We start from the raw sequence: 18,771 nt of genomic DNA, 5'->3' as shown, positions 1-18,771 counted from the left end.
TCAGCCATTAATTTAAGCTAAGGAGCAAAAATTTATTACAACTTACATTGTAAGTTAGCATTCTCTTCTAATTATTTGTCAATTATTATTATGGTAGAAGTTGTATGTTCATTAATTTTATGCTCCATATATAGCACAGTGGTAGGGGTAAAAAAAAGCAAAACCCGTATTTAGTCAACCCGGTTAAATTATGCCTAGGAACATACCCATTTGGGAATTTAGAAATGACCATAATAGGCCCAAAGGATTCCTCTTTGGCAAGATACATGTGGTCTTCCACATCTGTGAAGACAGTAGGTTCCATAAAAAAGCCTATTCGAAAAGCAGAAGAAAATAACATCAATTATAGTGTAATTTTCAATTAGTAGTTCTCTCATTTAATTACATTATAACTTTTTTTTCTTTCCTTCTGGGTCAGTAAAACCAAGAAGACTTTCATTTTCCTATTTGGTGTTAACAATCCTAGGTTCTTATATTTTTAATGTACTTATTACAAAAATTTCAAACATATGTAAAAGTAGAGAAAATAGTATAATGAATAGTAAAATAAATCTTTATGCATATATTTTGCTATATTTGATTCATTTTTTCCCTTGCTGATATAGTTTAAAGCAAATTCCACAGATCATAGATTTGTACTGGAATACTTGGAGTATAAATAGTAATGTACATTATCATACCTAGCAAAATTAATGCTAATCCCTTAATCATAGTTTGTTTCAATTTCTAATTTTTTAATTGAGATGTAATTGACATATAACATTAATTTCAGGTGTACAACATAATGATTTGATATTTGTATTCAATTTCTGATTTCTAGAAAATATCTCTTTGTAGTTGATTTGTTTGATTCAGGGATTCAAATAAGTTACACTTTGCATTTGGTTGTTAGATAGCTTTAATCTGGAACATTTCCTCCCTTATGCCCGCCCCTTAATTTTCATGCCACTGACTTGTTAAACAGGTGAATTCCCAGTGGGAAAGAATCTGCTTGCTAATACAGGAGATTCAAGAGACACAGGTTCGATCCCTGGGGTGGAAAGATTCCCCTGGAGTAGGAAATGGTAACCCACTCTGATATTCTTGCCTGAAAAATCCCATGGACAGAGGAGCCTGGCAGGCTACAGTCCATAGGGTCGCAAAGAGTCGGACATGACCGAAGTGACTTAGCATATATGCATGACTTTGTTAAACAAACGGATTCAGTTGTCCGGCAGAATATCTTAGGCATTTCAGATTTGTCATTGCTTCTTTGGGATGATATTTGATTTGTTTCTCTATCCCCTGTGCTTCTTTAAATAGAAAACATGACGTAAAGGCATGATTAGATTCATGGTTAAATGTTTTTGGCAAGAATACTTCATAGGTGGTGCTGTGTTCCACACTGGATCCCATAGGAGACACATCATACCCAGCCGTACTGCCGGTACTCAGTCCACCTATCACAGTAAGACAGCAGGTTTTACAGTTGTTTGTTCGCCTTTCTCTCCTTTTGGGTATCATGACATGGAGTCATTCACATACTTCTGTAACAAGTACTGGGTTCAGTTCAGTTCAGTCACTCAGTCATGCCCGACTCTTTGCGACCCCATGGTCTGTAGCGCGCCAGGCTTCCCTGTCCTTCACCAACTCACAGAGCTTGCTCAAACTCATGTCCATTGAGTCAGTGATGCCATCCAGCCATTTCATCCTCTGTCATCCCCTTCTCCTCCTGCCTTCAACCTTTTCCAGCATCAGGGTCTTTTCTAATGAGTCAGTTCTTCATTAACAGTTACACAACAGGAATGAATCCTTCCCAGGCTAAACTGGCTAAGATTAAGCCTCACATTGCCAGGAATGAAAACCGCCAGCGCCTGAACAACACTTGTCTGTTACACTTGTTTACTGCACAGCTAAGGGCCTGTCACATCATTTTATTTGATTTTCACAGCCTCGTAAAGCAGGATGTGCACATTTCATCGCATTTGACAACTAGGGCTCAACAAAACTATTGTCGAAGGTGTCACAGCTGAAAAGTGGCCAAGCAGATTCTAGAACATACTCTGATCATAACATAAATGCCACTGTTTACTTCTGAGGCAAAATGGTGCTGCAATGAAACCTGTTACTGATTATTCCAACTTAAGAAGCCAGGCCTCCAGCATCCCTCCCCTGGAGGTGATCATACCTGGCCTTTGGACTTGTCTTCCTCCGTACACCAGGGTGGCCCCCTCTTTCACTCCAGCTTCACAGTACTGCAGAAGCTTTTCCAGATGGGCCTTATGATTTTGGGGCCCATGGTCGGTAGATCTGTCAAGTGGATCACCAATTTTCATCTTTTTAATTTCTTCCACCTGTATGTCACCCAGTTCACAGAACACAATTGACTGTTAATAATAGCAATGGATACCCTTCACCGAGCTTCCGCTGTGATGGGTGTTGTACTAAGCTCTTCCCAGATGTGTCCTCACTTAATCTTCATGGTAGCATTGGAGGCAGATATTTATTTCGATCTTACATATGAGGAAACGGAGGATCATAGGGGCTAAGTGACTAGCCCAAGGGCACACAACCACTAAATACTGTAGAGTTTTCTTGACGTGAAAGCCCAAGCTTTTCACCACTGAGTTTTAAACAGAACACAAGCCACATGCATTATATTAAAATTATTCTGAATGTTAAGCCATTAAAATAGCAAACCTGATGTTCTGGAATTTTTGTCAATACAGCATACTCTTCATGGCAAAGTAATTTCTAAAATGGCCACACTGTCGCCTTTTTCCTCTCCCTAAATGTGGCAGACTGCCCTCGTGAAAATCTCACGGTATAGCCACACCAGAGGACATGCTAGAATGTTCTGATGAAAACCCACCTTTGTATGGAATATTCATCACTCACACATGCTCCTTGGTTATCTTTTTTTTAACTTTTTATTTTGGAGTATAGCCAATTAACAATGTCGTGATAGTTCCAGCCAATTAACAATGTTGTGATAGTTTCAGGTAGACAGCAAAGAGACTCAGTCACACATATATACAAGTATCTATCTATTCTTTCCCAAACTCCCCTCCCACTCAGGCTGCCACATAACATTGAGCGGAGTTCTCTGTGCTATACAGCAGGACCTTGTTATCCATTTTAAATACAGCAGTATGTACATGTCCATCCCAAACTCCCTAACTATCCTGTCCCCCAATCCTTCCTGCCCTGGTAAGCACAAGTTTGTTCTCCAAATCTCTGAGCCTGTTTGTTTCGTAAATAGGTTCATTTTGTATCATTTCCTTTTAGATTTCAATATAAAGGAAGTCACACAATATTTCTCCTTCTCTGTCTGACTTACTTCACCCAGAATGACAATCTCTAGGGCTCCTTAATTATCTTAATCTGTTTCTGAATTTCTTGATGTTAAGACCAATTCTAATAAGGAGAAAGAATGGGAGTTACCACAACCCCACAGGGCCATGAATTTTGAATTTAGGTCTGGCTAAAATCCCTCAGTAAGTGCTCAAAAAATAGCTGTTGAATAAATAAATTAATTCTGTTCCTATGTGTGCAAAACATTATTGATGGACTGATAGCAGCAAATCCTTGACATTTCTGATCTTCAGTTCAGTTCAGTTCAGTTCAGTCGCTCAGTCGTGTCCAACTCTTTGCAACCCCATGAATCACAGCACGCCAGGCCTCCCTGTCCATCACCAACTCCCGGAGTTCACTCAGACTCATGTCCATCGAGACAGTGATGCCATGAAGCCATCTAATCCTCTGTTGTCCCCTTCTCCTCCTGCCCCCAATCCCTCCCAGCATCAGAGACCTTTCCATTGAGTCAACTCTTCACATGAGGTGGCCAAAGTACTGGAGTTTCAGCTTTAACATCATTCCTTCCAAAAAAATCCCAGGGCTGATCTCCTTCAGAATGGACTGGTTGGATCTCCAAGGGACTCTCAAGAGTCTTCTCCAACACCACAGTTCAAAAGCATCAATTCTTCGGTGCTCAGCTTGCTTCACAGTCCAACTCTCACATCCATACATGACCACTGGAAAAACCATAGCTTTGACAAGACAGACCTTTGTTGGCAAAGTAATGTCTCTGCCTTTCAATATGCTATCTAGGTTGGTCATAACTTTCCTTCCAAGGAGTAAGTGTCTTTTAGTTTCATGGCTGCAATCACCATCTGCAGTGATTTTGGAGCCCCCAAAATAAAGTCTGACACTGTTTCCCCATCTATTTCCCATGAAGTGATGGGACCAGATGCCATGATCTTCATTTTTGTGGTCTTAGCATTTGAAATTTCAACAAGTTGTAGTTGGGAAAGCCCATGACGTGTCATGCTGTATTTTACTAAGGCACAAAAGTGAATTTCCTGGCTGCTCATGAGCCAGACACTGCCCGCCGTCTGCCCTTCTGTATGGCTTCCTTGTTTCCTACTCTCATGAGAAAAGATGCCTTTGATTCTTGGGGGTGGAACTGGGGAATTGGCTCTGAAGGAAAAGAAAGGCTGGGTGCTGGTTTTTCAACTAGAAACAAGTTTGTGATTACTACGACCATAATGATGATACACTGTAGTATGTTCAGAGTTCATTTTTACCACAGAATTCATCTTAATAGTTCTATAAATGCTTCTAGTCTCATATTTATGGAATCATGTCCAACATCAGGGGGTATGTAGGTATGTATCTATCTTAGTGGACATATGCTGTCATTTTACTGTAAATTCGGGATTTGTAAGAATCTAGTGGTATATCTCTCATAGGCAATTTAGGGATTTATAATAACCTAGGGGTATATATTCCATAAATATCAAGGATCTAATATACTATAAATACAGAGCAAGATAAAGGTAATAATAGCTCTTCAGTATACTTTATCAGGTTTTTTAATATAGACCTATAACTTTTTACTATGAAAAATTATAAAATTACATATAAAAGTAGGCAAATAACATAATGAAACTCCACATACCCATCAGTCAGCTTCAACAACTGCCAACCCACGATCAATTAATTCCTTGACTTACTTCCTCCCCTTCTGCATTATTTTGGAGCAAAGTCCAGATATCATAATCTAATCTGTAAATATGTCAGAAAGTACTTCTAAAAAATAAGGATTGTGTTGTTTTTAAAAAATATACCATCACCACTAATAATCCCAGAAGTACTTTGAAAGTAAAAACAATTTCTATCCAACTCACATAGCAAATCTGAAGATGCTTACCACTCTTGTCACAAATTCATCGTGGATGGATTCTTCCACAAACAGCCGACCAGCTGCAATACAGTTTTCTCCTTTGTTGAAAAATACTGCCCCCATGCCCTTTGGCAGCAAAAGACAAAATACTGTTGTTATTGGGGATGTCAAGGTTGTCATAAAATTGCACACACTAAGAATTGTCTTATCATAAAATAGCAGGCAACACAGAGAAGTCAGAGAAAAAGCACAAGCCCTTGGTCTGTTAGTGGTGCTTAGAGATTCTTGAGGAGAAGGCAATGGCACCCCACTCCAGTACTCTCGCCTGGAAAATCCCATGGAGGAGCCTGGTAGGCTGCAGTCCATGGGGTCGCTAAGAGTCGGACACGACTGAGCAACTGCACTTTCACTTTTCACTTTCATGCATTGGAGAAGGAAATGGCAACCCACTCCAGTGTTCTTGCCTGGAGAATCCCAGGGACAGGGGAGCCTAGTGGGCTGCCATCTATGGGGTCACACAGAGTCAGACACGACTGAAGTGACTTAGCAGCAGCAGCAGCAGCAGCAGCAGAGATTCTTGGTTTTTATATTTTTAGAAATTTTATTTCTCCATTCCCCTTTTCTATCCATGAGTACTTTACAAGAGATGTACATATCAAGGATGATATACCGATAAAAAGATTTTGTGTTATAAGAAAATATAGACTACTCTATACATTTAAATATAATATTTGTATACCAAATTTTGCTTTTAGAATCTCTACATCAGTTTATATAAATCATGAATGTTTATAAATCTCTTCATCTGTTTGTAAAAAGCTGGCTTCCAAGTTTTAAAAAGACCTTTGATTATAATGACATAATTTTTTAAATTAAGTGCCCTGAGCAATCTCAAATCTAAGCAAAAAGAGAATGGTTTCTGTTTATGGTCAGATAAAACCAGACCTCATTTTAAGGCTCCTGATAAACAAGAATCTGAAATGTGTTTCAGAAGTAGGCACCTATTTCACTGGACTTGACCTGCTCTTACCATTCGCACAGCCTTGTCAAGTTCACAGTCGTTGAATATTATAAGTGGGGATTTTCCACCAAGTTCAAGGGAAACTTTCTTCAAGTTGCTCACAGCACAGCTAGAGAAAAATAAATGGAATATGAGCATTTACTCTCTCAGTTTCTTTCTCTTATTTCTTGGACACAATTACTACTTAGCATGGAAAATATAATTGAGCCTCAGAAATATTAAGAAACTTATCAAAGACAAAACATGGTAGAATGGTGATGATAGCTGAAGCTGGCTGATGAGCACATACATGGAGGTTCATTACACTATTCTGTGAGCTTTGTGACTATTAGAAATCTTCTGTAAAACTTGCTTCTTTAAAAAATTCTGTGGTCAAATAATTAGAGATTCTCATGGGTAAATACAGATTCTTTGGGTGTAAGAATTTTGATTACATCAAGGCCTGGCAAAGAATTTAACATTTAACTAGATTACTGGCACATTGGAGGAAAATATCCATTTTTAGAAGTTATTAAAAATTCTGTTTATTACTTCCTATTTGCAAAAAATTTGTTATTTAAAGCATTTAAAAATACTTTTAAAAATTCAGAAAGAAGGAAAAAAAATCACAAAGTTCCATTCCATGGCTCATTGATGACTATTTTCTTTTTCTTTTTTTAACCATTTTGATATACTTGTTTCTGGTCTGTTTCCAAACACAGTCTTTGCCTGAGTTAAATAGTTAGGATTACCCAATATGTACAACTTTGTACCTTATTTTTCTTTCCATTTACATTTAATAACAGTCTGGAGTTATTAAAAATTCTCCCTGACCACACAGTATTCCATTATGTTAACAAACTTTAACCACTGCCTTATTTTAGACATTTAGGTTTGCATTTTTTTGAACTAATGTTACTGTTTTTCAGGAATGCATTTTATAAATAATCCAGATTTGTCTTTTATATGTCTTTTCAGTTTCTTACTTAGGCTTCCAACCCCAATTTGGGCCACAGTTTTAGTATCAAAAATTTTTTGTGCCAGATTGTTAAAGCTGCCAGAAGCCTGCAGTCTTTCAATACATCTCTGGTTTTACTGACTTTGGGTTTTACACTTTAGAAAGTATTTTACTGTATTCAAACATTTCCATACCCTGGTGTGATAGGATTTCTCTTCCACATTCGATGTGATTTTTCTCCTTCCAAAAGCACCTTATTTAAAAAGTAAAAACAAAGCCAAAGACCTGGTCTAACAGGCTCCTGAGCAAATCAGCACACTAACGCCAATACCTCTTCATGATCTGCTTGCCAATCAGAGTGGAGCCAGTGAAACCAAGTTTGCGGATATCAGGGTGCTCTGAAAGGCGCTGTCCCACTACGCCGCCTGAGCAATGAATGGAATAAAACACAAATTAAAACTTTATCAAGGTCTTAGGGTAAAGGTGTCTTTGAATTCACTGAAGCAGTTTTCCAAGCTCTCATTTAAATCTTAGTTTTACATTTTCTATAATAATAACAGCGTGACAAAAATCTGAATAATGTCCTCCATGCAATTGTCAGTACCCCAAAGATGGGTTATGTCTCAATTTTTTTAATCGTCTAAAGTAATTTTGATGCAAAAGTAGGAAGTCAAGAAACACCTTGAGTAACAGGCAAATTTGGCCTTGGAATGCAGAATGAAGCAGGGCAAAGACTAATAGAGTTTTGCAAAGAAAATGCACTGGTCATAGCAAACACCCTCTTCCAACAACACAAGAGAAGACTCTACACATGGACCTCACCAGATGGTCAACACCGAAATCAGATTGATTATATTCTTTGCAGCCAAAAATGGAGAAGCTCTATACAGTCAACACAAACAAGACCAGGAGCTGACTGTGGCTCAGATCATGAACTCCTTATTGCCAAATTCAGACTTAAATTGAAGAAAGTAGGGAAAACTACTAGACCATTCAGGTATGACATAAATCAAATCCCTTATGATTATAGAGTGAAAGTGAGAAATAGATTTAAGGGACTAGATCTGATAGATAGAGTGCCTGATGAATTATGGATGGAGGTTCGTGACATTGTACAGGAGACAAGGATCAAGACCATCCCTATGGAAAAGAAATACAAAAAAGCAAAATGGCTGTCTGAGGAGGCCTTACAAATAGCTGAGAAAAGATGAGAAGTGAATAGCAAAGGAGAAAAGGAAAGATATAAGCATCTGAATGCAGAATTCCAAAGAATAGCAAGAAGAGATAAGAAAGCCCTCCTCAGCGATCAATGCAAAGAAATAGAAGCAATCAACAGAATGGAAAAGAATAGAGATCTCTTCAAGAATATTAGATACCAAGGGAACATTTCATGCAAAGATGGCCTCGATAAAGGACAGAAATGGTATGCACCTAACAGAAGCAGAAGATATTAAGAAGAGGTGGCAAGAATATACAGCAGAACTGTACAAAAAAGAGCTTCACAACCAAGATAATCACGATGGTGTGATCACTCACCTAGAGCCAGACATCCTGGAATGTGAAGTCAAGTGGGCCCTAGAAAGCATCACTACGAACAAAGCTAGTGGAGGTGATGGCATTCCAGTTGAGCTATTTCAAATCCTGAAAGATGATGCTGTGAAAGTGCTGCACTCAATATGCCAGCAAATTTGGAAAACTCAGCAGTGGCCACAGGACTGGAAAAAGTCAGTTTTCATTCCAATCCCAAAGAAAGGCAATGCCAAAGAATGCTCAAACTACTGCACAGTTGCACTCATCTCACACGCTAGTAAAGTAATGCTCAAAATTCTCCAAGCCAGGCTTCAGCAATACTTAAACCGTGACCTCCCAGATGTTCAAGCTGGATTTAGAAAAGGCAGAGGAACCAGAGATCAAATTGCCAACATCCGTTGGATCATGGAAAAAGCAAGAGAGTTCCAGAAAAACATCTATTTCTGCTTTATTGACTATGCCAAAGCCTTTGACTGTGTGGATCACAATAAACTGGAAAATTCTGAAAGAGATGGGAATACCAGGCCACCTTACCTGGCTCTTGAGAAACCTGTACGCAGGTCAGGAAGCAACAGTTAGAACTGAACATGGAACAACAGACTGGTTCCAAATAGGAAAAGGAGTAAGTCAAGGCTGTATATTGTCACCCTGCTTATTTAACTTCTATGCAGAGTACATCATGAGAAACACTGGGCTGGAAGAAGCACAAGCTGGAATGAAGATTGCCAGGAGAAATATCAATAAACTCAGATATGCAGATGACACCACCCTTATGGCAGAAAGTGAAGAGGAACTAAAGAGCCTCTTGATGAAAGTGAAAGAGGAGAGTGAAAAAGTTGGCTTAAAGCTCAACATTCAGACAACTAAGATCATGGCATCTGGTCCCATCACTTTGTGGGAAATAGATGGGGAAACAGTAGAAACAGTGTCAGACTTTATTTTTTTGAGCTCCAAAATCACTGCAGATGGTGATTTCAGCCATGAAATTAAAAGATGCTTACTACTTGGAAGAAAAGTTATGACCAACCTAGATAGCATATTGAAAAGCAGAGACATTACTTTGCCAACAAAGGTCCATCTAGTCAAGGCAATGTTTTTCCAGTGGTCATGTATGGATGTGAGATTTGGACTGTGAAGAAGGCCGAGAGCCGAAGAATTGATGCTTTTGAACTGTGGTGTTGGAGAAGACTCTTGAGAGTCCCTTGGACTGCAAGGAGATCCAACCAGTCCATTCTGAAGGAGATCAGCCCTGGGATTTCTTTGGAAGGAATGACGCTAAAGCTGAAACTCCAGTACTTTGGCCACCTCATGCGAAGAGTTGACTCATTGGAAAAGTCTCTGATGCTGGGAGGGATTGGGGGCAGGAGGAGAAGGGGATGACAGAGGATGAGATGGCTGGATGGCATCACTGACTCAATGGACGTGAGTATGAGTAAACTCCGGGAGTTGGTGATGGACAGGGAGGCCTGGCGTGCTGTGATTCATTGGGTCGCAAAGAGTCGGACATGACTGAGTGACTGAACTGAACTGAAAGTAATTTTAAAAAACTGAAATGGGACACCATAAGGTAGTTTTATGTGTTGTACAACTTCCACCCTCCCACCCAATTCAACTGCCACGTATTCCACTTTAAGATATTAGCACATGGTGAGTATGTTCTATTGCACTGTTGCTAAACTGTATTTAGTTTGAATATTTTGGATTGGACAGAATGTTCATTCAGGTTTTTCCATAGGATGTCATGGAAAAGCCTGAATGAACTTTTTGACCAATCTGACAGCTATGTCAGGACAAGACTCCAGTGGGAAAACTCAATTACCCTTGACTGTTCATTAGTTACAGCAAAGTAGGTTCTTGTTGGCTTACCTGAGCCTGGAATGATGTTGATTACCCCCTTCGGAAAGCCTGCTTTAACAGAGAGCTCAGCAAACTTCAAAGCAGTCAAGGGCGTGACCTGAGCAGAAGTAGACAGCAATTGCTTTCTTCAGACTCTGTCCTGTCCTGTGGATCAATACCTAGCTTTTCTTTTATAGCCACACAGTGGGTTTTTTTTTTTTTTTTAACTAGAGTTTATTTTTTCTCTTACTTTTACATAATTTCTGACTTATAGCAAAGTTGCAAAAAACAGTACAAAGAATTCCTATGTATCTGTCACCCAGATTCCTCAAATGTTAATATTTTACTGTTTGCTTTATCCTCTTCCTCTCTCTGTGTGTTTTTGAACTGTTTAAGGAGTATGATATAATCCCAACATCCACAATATATTTTACTTATTTGCTTAGTCCTAAAATATACAGAAAATATTTTGAAAATTACTAAGCCTCATCCCTATGAAAAAGAAGCCTACTAACTTCAATACTTATTTACAGTGTTTTTGCCTCCAGTCTGAGGCCATAAAGTCCAAATGTCAGTCAAAAGTTTCTTGGGTTAGTGCTTCCTCATTGCCTTTAGCATGATGCTGTTATTAATTTGAAATTTAGCTTTTTTTTTTTTTTGTATTCAACGTTGGCATCTAGGTTGATTATATTTTTCTTTATTTGTTCATTTGTTGTTTTGTAGAGTATCAGAAACATGCTTCCAAAAGTGAGGATTATACAATAGTACATTCAGAGACGTGTTGTTCTCCTGAACACCCCTTCCCCCATCCTTCCTAGGTCATCCTCCCAAGTAGTTAATCAATCTCATTAGTCTCTGATTTATCCTTACCATGTTTCTTTTTGCTCAAACGAACACATAATATTTTCCCTTTCTTTTTACCAAAAAAAGTGGTATAGTTATGGATCTCATCTTAAAGATCTATTACAGCAATGCATATCTCAGAAGCAAAATGAGAGTAATATGTTTCCACTGAAAAACCAATGCTGATTAAGTCTTAAATTAGTATTCTGTTAGCTTGGTGTCAAAAAATGGAATGGACGAAAACTGAGTTGTGAATAGAAAAATAGTAGAGCTTCTATTTATATATTTTAACAGAGGAAGATAGGAAATAAATCAAACATAGCTAACAGTTAATATGGGGCTGGATAATGGTACTCTCACTCTGTCTGAATGAAGGTCAGATGATCACCGATCACAGGTAAGTGTGGTGTCCTAGGAAAGAACAGAAGCTCAAAAGGCCAAGGGACAGACTGTGGCTTCCTCATTTGCTCAATATGCTTTCAGAATAGTGCCATGTGTTGGAGTTTACAGGCCTGCTTGCATATTCATAGTCTATATTGTTGTTTTAGCTAATAAAATGGTCAAGTGACTGAAAGGGAATCTATACAGAAACTGCATAATAAATAGTAATATTAATATGACAAACACAAGCAACAACAATAAAAAAGCAGGGTTAACATTTTTCCTTCTTCTAGTAACAGGTCCATGGCAATAAACATTATGATGTTTAAAAAAATGTCAATGTAGTTATACCTGATGAGAAATTTTTCAAATGCTCAAATATTTAAAATTGGCAAGAAGATATTTCAAATAGTGGCTTTATATCGACTATAGTTAAAGAAAATCCTAGACCAAAGTGTATATTTTTATGCCTTAGTATGAAATCATCATGATTAGAAAGACTTTTAAAAACTATCCTGAATCAGTAATTTCCATGGGACAGAAATTTTATGTCTTTGTCACTGATAATATGCCTGACAATTAGTGTGCACTCGATACATGTTTGTAATTTTTTAATATTCCATGTAGTCATTGGAGTTTTCCAATGCTTAGCACTCTCTCTGGATACCACCATCTAGTGGTTCTCAACTCTGGCTGTACCTTAGAAATTAATGTGAAGAAGTTAAGTAATACCAAGGTCTGGCCTCTGACCCAGACCAATTAAATCACAATCTCTGCCAGTGGGGCCAAGGTATTAGTATTTTTAAAAGAGAATTCTAAACTTTAGAATTTTAAATTCTAGAGAGAATTTAAAAGACGATTCTAATGTGCAGCCAGGATTGAGCACTCCTGGGCTAAGTTATCTGCCTCCTCTCTTCATTTTACTAGTTTTTTGCCGTTTAATGAGTGCCGCTGCTTGGGAGAAACAGCATTCATACAGGATGCTGGTGAATTACTCAATCCTTGTGAAAGAATGAGCCAATATCTATCACACAAAACATGGATCTATTAACTAAGTGATTCTGCTATTAGGAACATATCTTACAAAGATAGTTGCACATGTGCATGAAGCTGTACATTTTTTTCAATTAAAAATTTTTTTTTTGCTGTGCTGCGTGTGGGATCTTAGTTCCCTGACCAGGGATCAAACCCACACGCCTTACACTGGAAGCTTGGAGTCTTAGTCACTGGACTGCCAGGGAAGTCCCATGATGCTATATTTAAAAGGTTATGAATTGTAACACAGTTTATAAAGCAAAAAGGTGGGAAAATCTCAATGTCCATTAATTAGGTATAGGTTAAACAAAATACTGTTTATTTTTTATACTGGGCTTCCCTAGTGGCTCACATGGTGAAAAATCTGCCTCCAATGAAGGAGACCAGGGTTCTATCCTTGGGCTGGGAAAATCCCCTGGGGAAGGAAATGGCAATCCACTCCAGTATTCTTGCCTGGAGAATTCCATGGATAGAGGAGCCTGGCAGACTATAGTCCATGGGGTGGAAAAGACTTGGACACAACTGAGTGACTAACACATTTTTTACACTGGAAACTTTTTTTTAAAAAGTTTTTTCCCTTTTTGGTAAGTATGTATAGAGTGCTTCTATTTTACTTCATTTTATTTTTATATTGTATTGTATTGTGCTAAGAACACTTAACATGACATCTACCCTCTTAACAATTTGTTTAGTGTGCAATACAACATTATGGTTGTTCAACTGCTAAGTCATGTCTGACTCTTTGTGACCCCATGGACTTCCCAGCACGCAGGTTTCCTTGTTCTCCACCATTTCCTGGAGTTTACGCAAATTCGTGTCCAATAATATGATGTATAGCAGACCTCTAGAACTTACTCATCTTACATAATTGAAATTTTATGCCTCTTGATTAGCAACTTCCCATTTCCCCTTCTCCTCCTGTGTGGTTTTCAGTTGGTTAAAAAATATTTAAAAAATTACCTAATTATTTAATTTTAAAAATATGCTTGTATACACAGAGAATATATCTGAAATACCTCAGACACTAATAAATAACAAAAACACTGGTTGCCTCAGGGAGGTAAATTTGTTAGCCAGGAGAATAAGAGGGAGACTTTTCATCATCTATCTCTTTTGTATTTTTTTAATTAAAAAAATTTTGAGTGTATATCTTTTTTTTTTTTAATGAGGAAAACAAGATGGCTGTGGTCACATGACTATGTAGTTATTCTAAATGAAAAAAAAAATTTTTTTTTAATCCTAAAAGAAGAAATAAAACAATAATAGGTGACAAACTGTAGACTCTTCTTGAATAGAGACCAAGTTTTCCCCACCAACTTGGGTACCTCAGAATGTCCACTCCTATTCACTGTCTGGAGGAAATGCTTAGCCGGATGTGAAGTTTGCTACCACATTTTTTTTTTTCTTGAAAAGCTACTCCAACATTAAAAAGATGTTTTTGCGAACTCTATCATTTGAATTATTTTTAAACTAACTTCCTGTTTTCCACATATATATATATATTTCATACAGCTACAATTATGTATATTATTTGCATGATTTTCCCACATCTTCCATAACTTTACAATATTTTGATAATTAAAATTTGAATGCCTCTATAAAACTTCTTTTGGTATTTCAATAACTCTAAATAACTCTAATAACTCTAAATAACTCCCTCAGTTCAGGGCATGTGGCATTTTGCAAGCATTGAACTGGTTTGTAGAAATTCAGAGGATTTCACTGACATACACTATGCCTGCTTCCATTGTCATGGACGTTTTAAAGTTTGGAATCCCCATTTTGGGTAGCTATTAAAAATGAATATTTACTAATATGAAAAGATACCCAGGATATATGAAAAGATGGTGTAATATATGACCCCATTTTTTTCAAGAAATAATATTTGTCAACATACATCTGTGGGCGGGGGTAGATGCTGCACCTGGCCTCACGTGTCTTACCTGTGCCGGCTTGAGCACTAAGGTGTTGCCTGCTGCCAGACACGCGGCACTCTTCCATGCCAGCATCATCAGCGGGTAATTCCAAGGGATGATAATTGCACAGACTCTGCAAGGGGAGAAAGAGACAGCCTCAGTCCCCTCAAACTAACTTAATACACGTCACTCAGAGGCACTCTCCTCGTCTTACCCAAGAGGCTCCTTCTTGGTAAAGGTCAGATTGCGATTTGGACGGGCCTGGTTGATGGGAATTGTAGAACCCTAAAGAATAAAAAAAAAGGTTCATACTACTTTACTAATTTCATTTCTTTTTCTTCGCCATGCAGCATGTGGGATCTCAGTTCCCCAGCCAGCGGTCAAACTTGTACCCACTGCACTGGAAGCATGGCGTTTTAACCACTAGACTGCCAGGGAAGTTCCTACTTTATTAATTTAAATGAGTAAATTTAATCTCAATGAATCCATTTTCTATCTGCCTCTCTTACTTTCTCTTAGCTGATATTAAAAAAGCAGTGTTCACATGGGACTCTATTCAATGTTATGTGTCAGCATGGATGGGAGGGGAATTTGGGGGAGAATGGATACATGTATATGGCTGAGTCCTTTCGCTGTTCACCTGAAACTACCACAACACTGGTAATCAGCTATATCCCAATACAAAATCAACAGTTTGAAAAAAGAAGCATTGTTCAATTTATAAGAAACATAGCCACACCTAAAAAGGAACTGCTATGCCTTTCTCAAAAGAACTAAGACACAGGAGAAAAAAACCACATAATTCTAATTTGATCATCAGTCCCTTGGACTGCAAGGAGATCCAACCAGTCCATTCTGAAGGAGATCAGCCCTGGGATTTCCTTGGAAGGAATGATGCTGAAGCTGAAACTCCAGTACTTTGGCCACCTCATGTGAAGATCTGACTCATTGGAAAAGACTCTGATGCTGGGAGGGACTGGGGGCAGGAGGAGAAGGGGACGACAGAGGATGAGATGGCTGGATGGCATCACTGACTCGATGGACGTGAATCTGAGTGAACTCCGGGAGTTGGTGATGGACAGGGAGGCCTGGCATGCTGCGATTCATGGGGTCGCAAAGAGTCGGACACGACTGAGCGACTGAACTGAACTGAACTGATTCCCAATTTCTGGGCATGGCAGAGAATGTTAATTGCCTGCCCAATATCTATTCTCCCCTCTATTCTTAGTAACAGAAATCCTTGATTAATAATGGGGGTGGCAACGTGCCAGGTAAAGTACTATGTTCCCCAGGTTCCATAGCAAATAGTGATGATTAGTGGAAGATGTAAGTACAAAGCACTGGAAGGGGAACACTCTTTAAAGTAGGCTGACACAGCTAAAACAAGTGCTGTTTTACCCATTCCCTCACTTCTTCATTCTTCCTTCCAGAATGTTGCTAAAAAGGCTGGTGCTGCAGTGGCTATCATGACACCAAGAGGCAGCCGTGAAGGTAGCAATCACAGGGTACTAAGGATGGCCTGGCAAAGAGACAGAAGGAATCTTCCCCTCTCAGACTAGTCTTGATTGCCTGCTTTTGGGTTCCTTGAAAGTGAGATAAAAACAGACTCCTTGGTTGGGTTTTCTATTATATGCAGCTAAATTTGATCCCAACTGATTTTTGGCAGTAATCTTTAACTGAAACTATCCATCTATTTTGCCACATAAAATATTATTGCTGTTACTAATACAAGTATATAATCTCTCATCTGAAACCCTAGGGTCAGGTGTGCTTTGGGATTCAGAATTTGACTTTAGAAATATAATATAATGCATAAACAATACCTTATATAATGTTATAATATCTATAACCCCCATTAATGTCTGGGGTAGCCTCCCATAATCAAGCATATTAATATTTATTCAGGGCTTTCCTGGCAGCTCAGCTGGTAAAGAATCCACCTGCAATGCAGGAGACCCTGGTTTGATTCCTTGGTCAGGAAGATCCTCTGGAGAAGGAATAGGCTACCCACTCCAGTCATCTTGGGGTTCTCTGGTGATTCAGATGGTAAAGAATCCACCTGCAATGCAGGAGACCTAGGTTTGATCCCTGGATTGGGAAGATCCTCGGGAGAAGGGAAAGGCAACCCCACTGAACACTTATTCAGTGAACTATGAGTATTCACTCTAAGTGAGATGAATAAAACTTATAGACATATGTTGGTTTGGGTAAGATTTTGGCACCAAATGAGTTTGAGTCAATCAAACAAATCAATTTTCAGGTTTCAGAACTATTTGGATTTCATAATTGAGAATAAAGGATGGACTTAAACTGCTCTTACTAAATACTTATGACTTTGTAGCTGAACAATAATAAAACTACACTTATGTGCAGTCTGTACCTACTATAGTACAGACTTTAATTCTGTATATATTAACTCTTGTAGTATATAAACACTCATTTCTAATTCTCATAACATAGTTTGCAAGGTATGGATTATCATGACCATTTTACAGATGAGGAAAGTAAGGCTGAGAGAAGTAAATAACAACAACTGCTAGTAAGTGGCAAAGATGAGGCCTGGAAAGCAGGTTGTGTCTCTGATTCTATAAATATGGTGGTACCAGCAATGTGACCAGAAAAAAGTTTCCCAGTATCCTTAGTAGATAGAGACAGCCAATGGGAGATACAAGCACAAAGCGTAGGGAGGATGGGAGTGCTTTTTAAAGTCCTTTTACCTTTCTCCCTCTTCCCCACTTACTCCTGGCTTTGGGAATGTGGCTGTGATGGCTGGTGCTTCAGTGGTTACCATGAGACTAGAGGTGGCATGCATTCTTCTGTTTGCTGAAAGCCCTATTTCCCTTCTATATCTCAATACCAAAGCCAAGTGTAGTGGCCATTTATCATCACACATGTGCTATTTATTTTCTTGTAAAAAGAAGGAAATGGACATTTTTATCGAATTTATGTTTTTAAGAAATTTTTCTTATAACCAGTCTGCATAGCCCAACTATGTTAGCTCTCTGACCTCCACAGGTATTTGAGTCTTCAATTCCTCCATGATATCAGGCTTCTCTCTATATGCCAACAAGACTATTAGATGCTCTCAAGAGATGTTATAGTGCAAAACAAAGAACAACATTAGATTTTAAGCTCAGAAAATCTTGAGTTCAAATCCTAGCTCTACTTACTATGTGACCATAGGTGAGTCATTCACTGTCCTCAAACCTCAGTTTCTTCACCTGTAATAAGAGGTAACAACTATCCACCTACCTCAGATAACTGTTATGGGGATCAGATGAGAAAACCTACGGAAGTGGTGACTCTGACAAAGGGTCTTTATAAACTAACAAACATTCGTCCATTTTCCTCTAGGAATGATCTCCACAGAAACAAACAACATTTTGCACTTACCTGAATTTTGTCACACCAGCCAGCAAAATATCTGAATGTCTGCACAGACATTCCAATGTGAGTCTTCAAAGCCAAGGTGTAGACAGCCCCTGAATCGAGGGCTTCGATGGTTGCCAGTTCTTCTTGTTTCTCTTCCATTAGGTCTGCAAGTCTGTTGGCCAGTGAAAGAAATCCATTCAGCAAATATTGAGTCTCTACTGTGTAAAAGGCGCCCTCCCAAGGCCTGAGAACTCAGAGGTGGACACAAATGGACCAGGTCTCCGTCCTCATGGAGAACGTGGTCTCATAGGGAAGACAGGCATTGAACTAACAATGGCATGAATAATTTAAGAGTTATCATGAAGAGGCAGAGGGTGTTGGAAGTCTGTATCATTCGCATTATAGATGCATAAGAAGTAAGAGGGATGGAGTCACAGTCAGCCAAGGAGATCAATGACAGAACACAGTGGGAACGCGGATGGCTCCTGAATACACTAGGAGATGTTAGAGGGCGACCCGCACTCCTGGAGAACCCATGAACACCTGAGGATTTCTGGCTGGTGTAGAAATATTTCCAACACTGGCTGAAAAGGACAAGACAGAAATACATGGGATGAACTATAAACACCACACCAGGCTTCTGTTTGTCTGGTTTCTGTGGAAAGATGACTAGAAACTGTCTAATGACTGTGAAATAGTCAAAATTCATCTTTTGTGTTCACCTCTTCCATTTGTT

The 18,771-nt window shown here is 38.7% G+C and overlaps 1 protein-coding gene across 1 annotated transcript in view; it reads right to left on the bottom strand.

Annotated features, from left to right (window-relative positions):
* Positions 1-18,771, bottom strand: part of ALDH1L2 (aldehyde dehydrogenase 1 family member L2) — a 61,933-nt gene that overhangs the window by 9,171 nt on the left and 33,991 nt on the right. The window contains exons 13-21 of the mRNA XM_040234820.1: positions 18,057-18,207; positions 14,878-14,948; positions 14,691-14,796; positions 10,519-10,606; positions 7,454-7,547; positions 6,195-6,294; positions 5,192-5,290; positions 2,168-2,333; positions 207-312 (exon numbers count right to left, since the gene is read on the bottom strand). Of these exons, the coding sequence (XP_040090754.1) occupies positions 207-312; positions 2,168-2,333; positions 5,192-5,290; positions 6,195-6,294; positions 7,454-7,547; positions 10,519-10,606; positions 14,691-14,796; positions 14,878-14,948; positions 18,057-18,207 (981 nt within the window). The remainder of the gene's footprint in view (positions 1-206; positions 313-2,167; positions 2,334-5,191; positions 5,291-6,194; positions 6,295-7,453; positions 7,548-10,518; positions 10,607-14,690; positions 14,797-14,877; positions 14,949-18,056; positions 18,208-18,771) is intronic.

The sequence above is a fragment of the Oryx dammah genome, unplaced genomic scaffold (assembly GCF_014754425.2).
Source record: "Oryx dammah isolate SB20612 unplaced genomic scaffold, SCBI_Odam_1.1 HiC_scaffold_29, whole genome shotgun sequence".
NCBI lineage: Eukaryota > Metazoa > Chordata > Mammalia > Artiodactyla > Bovidae > Oryx > Oryx dammah.
This window is presented reverse-complemented; position numbering and strand designations above follow the sequence as displayed.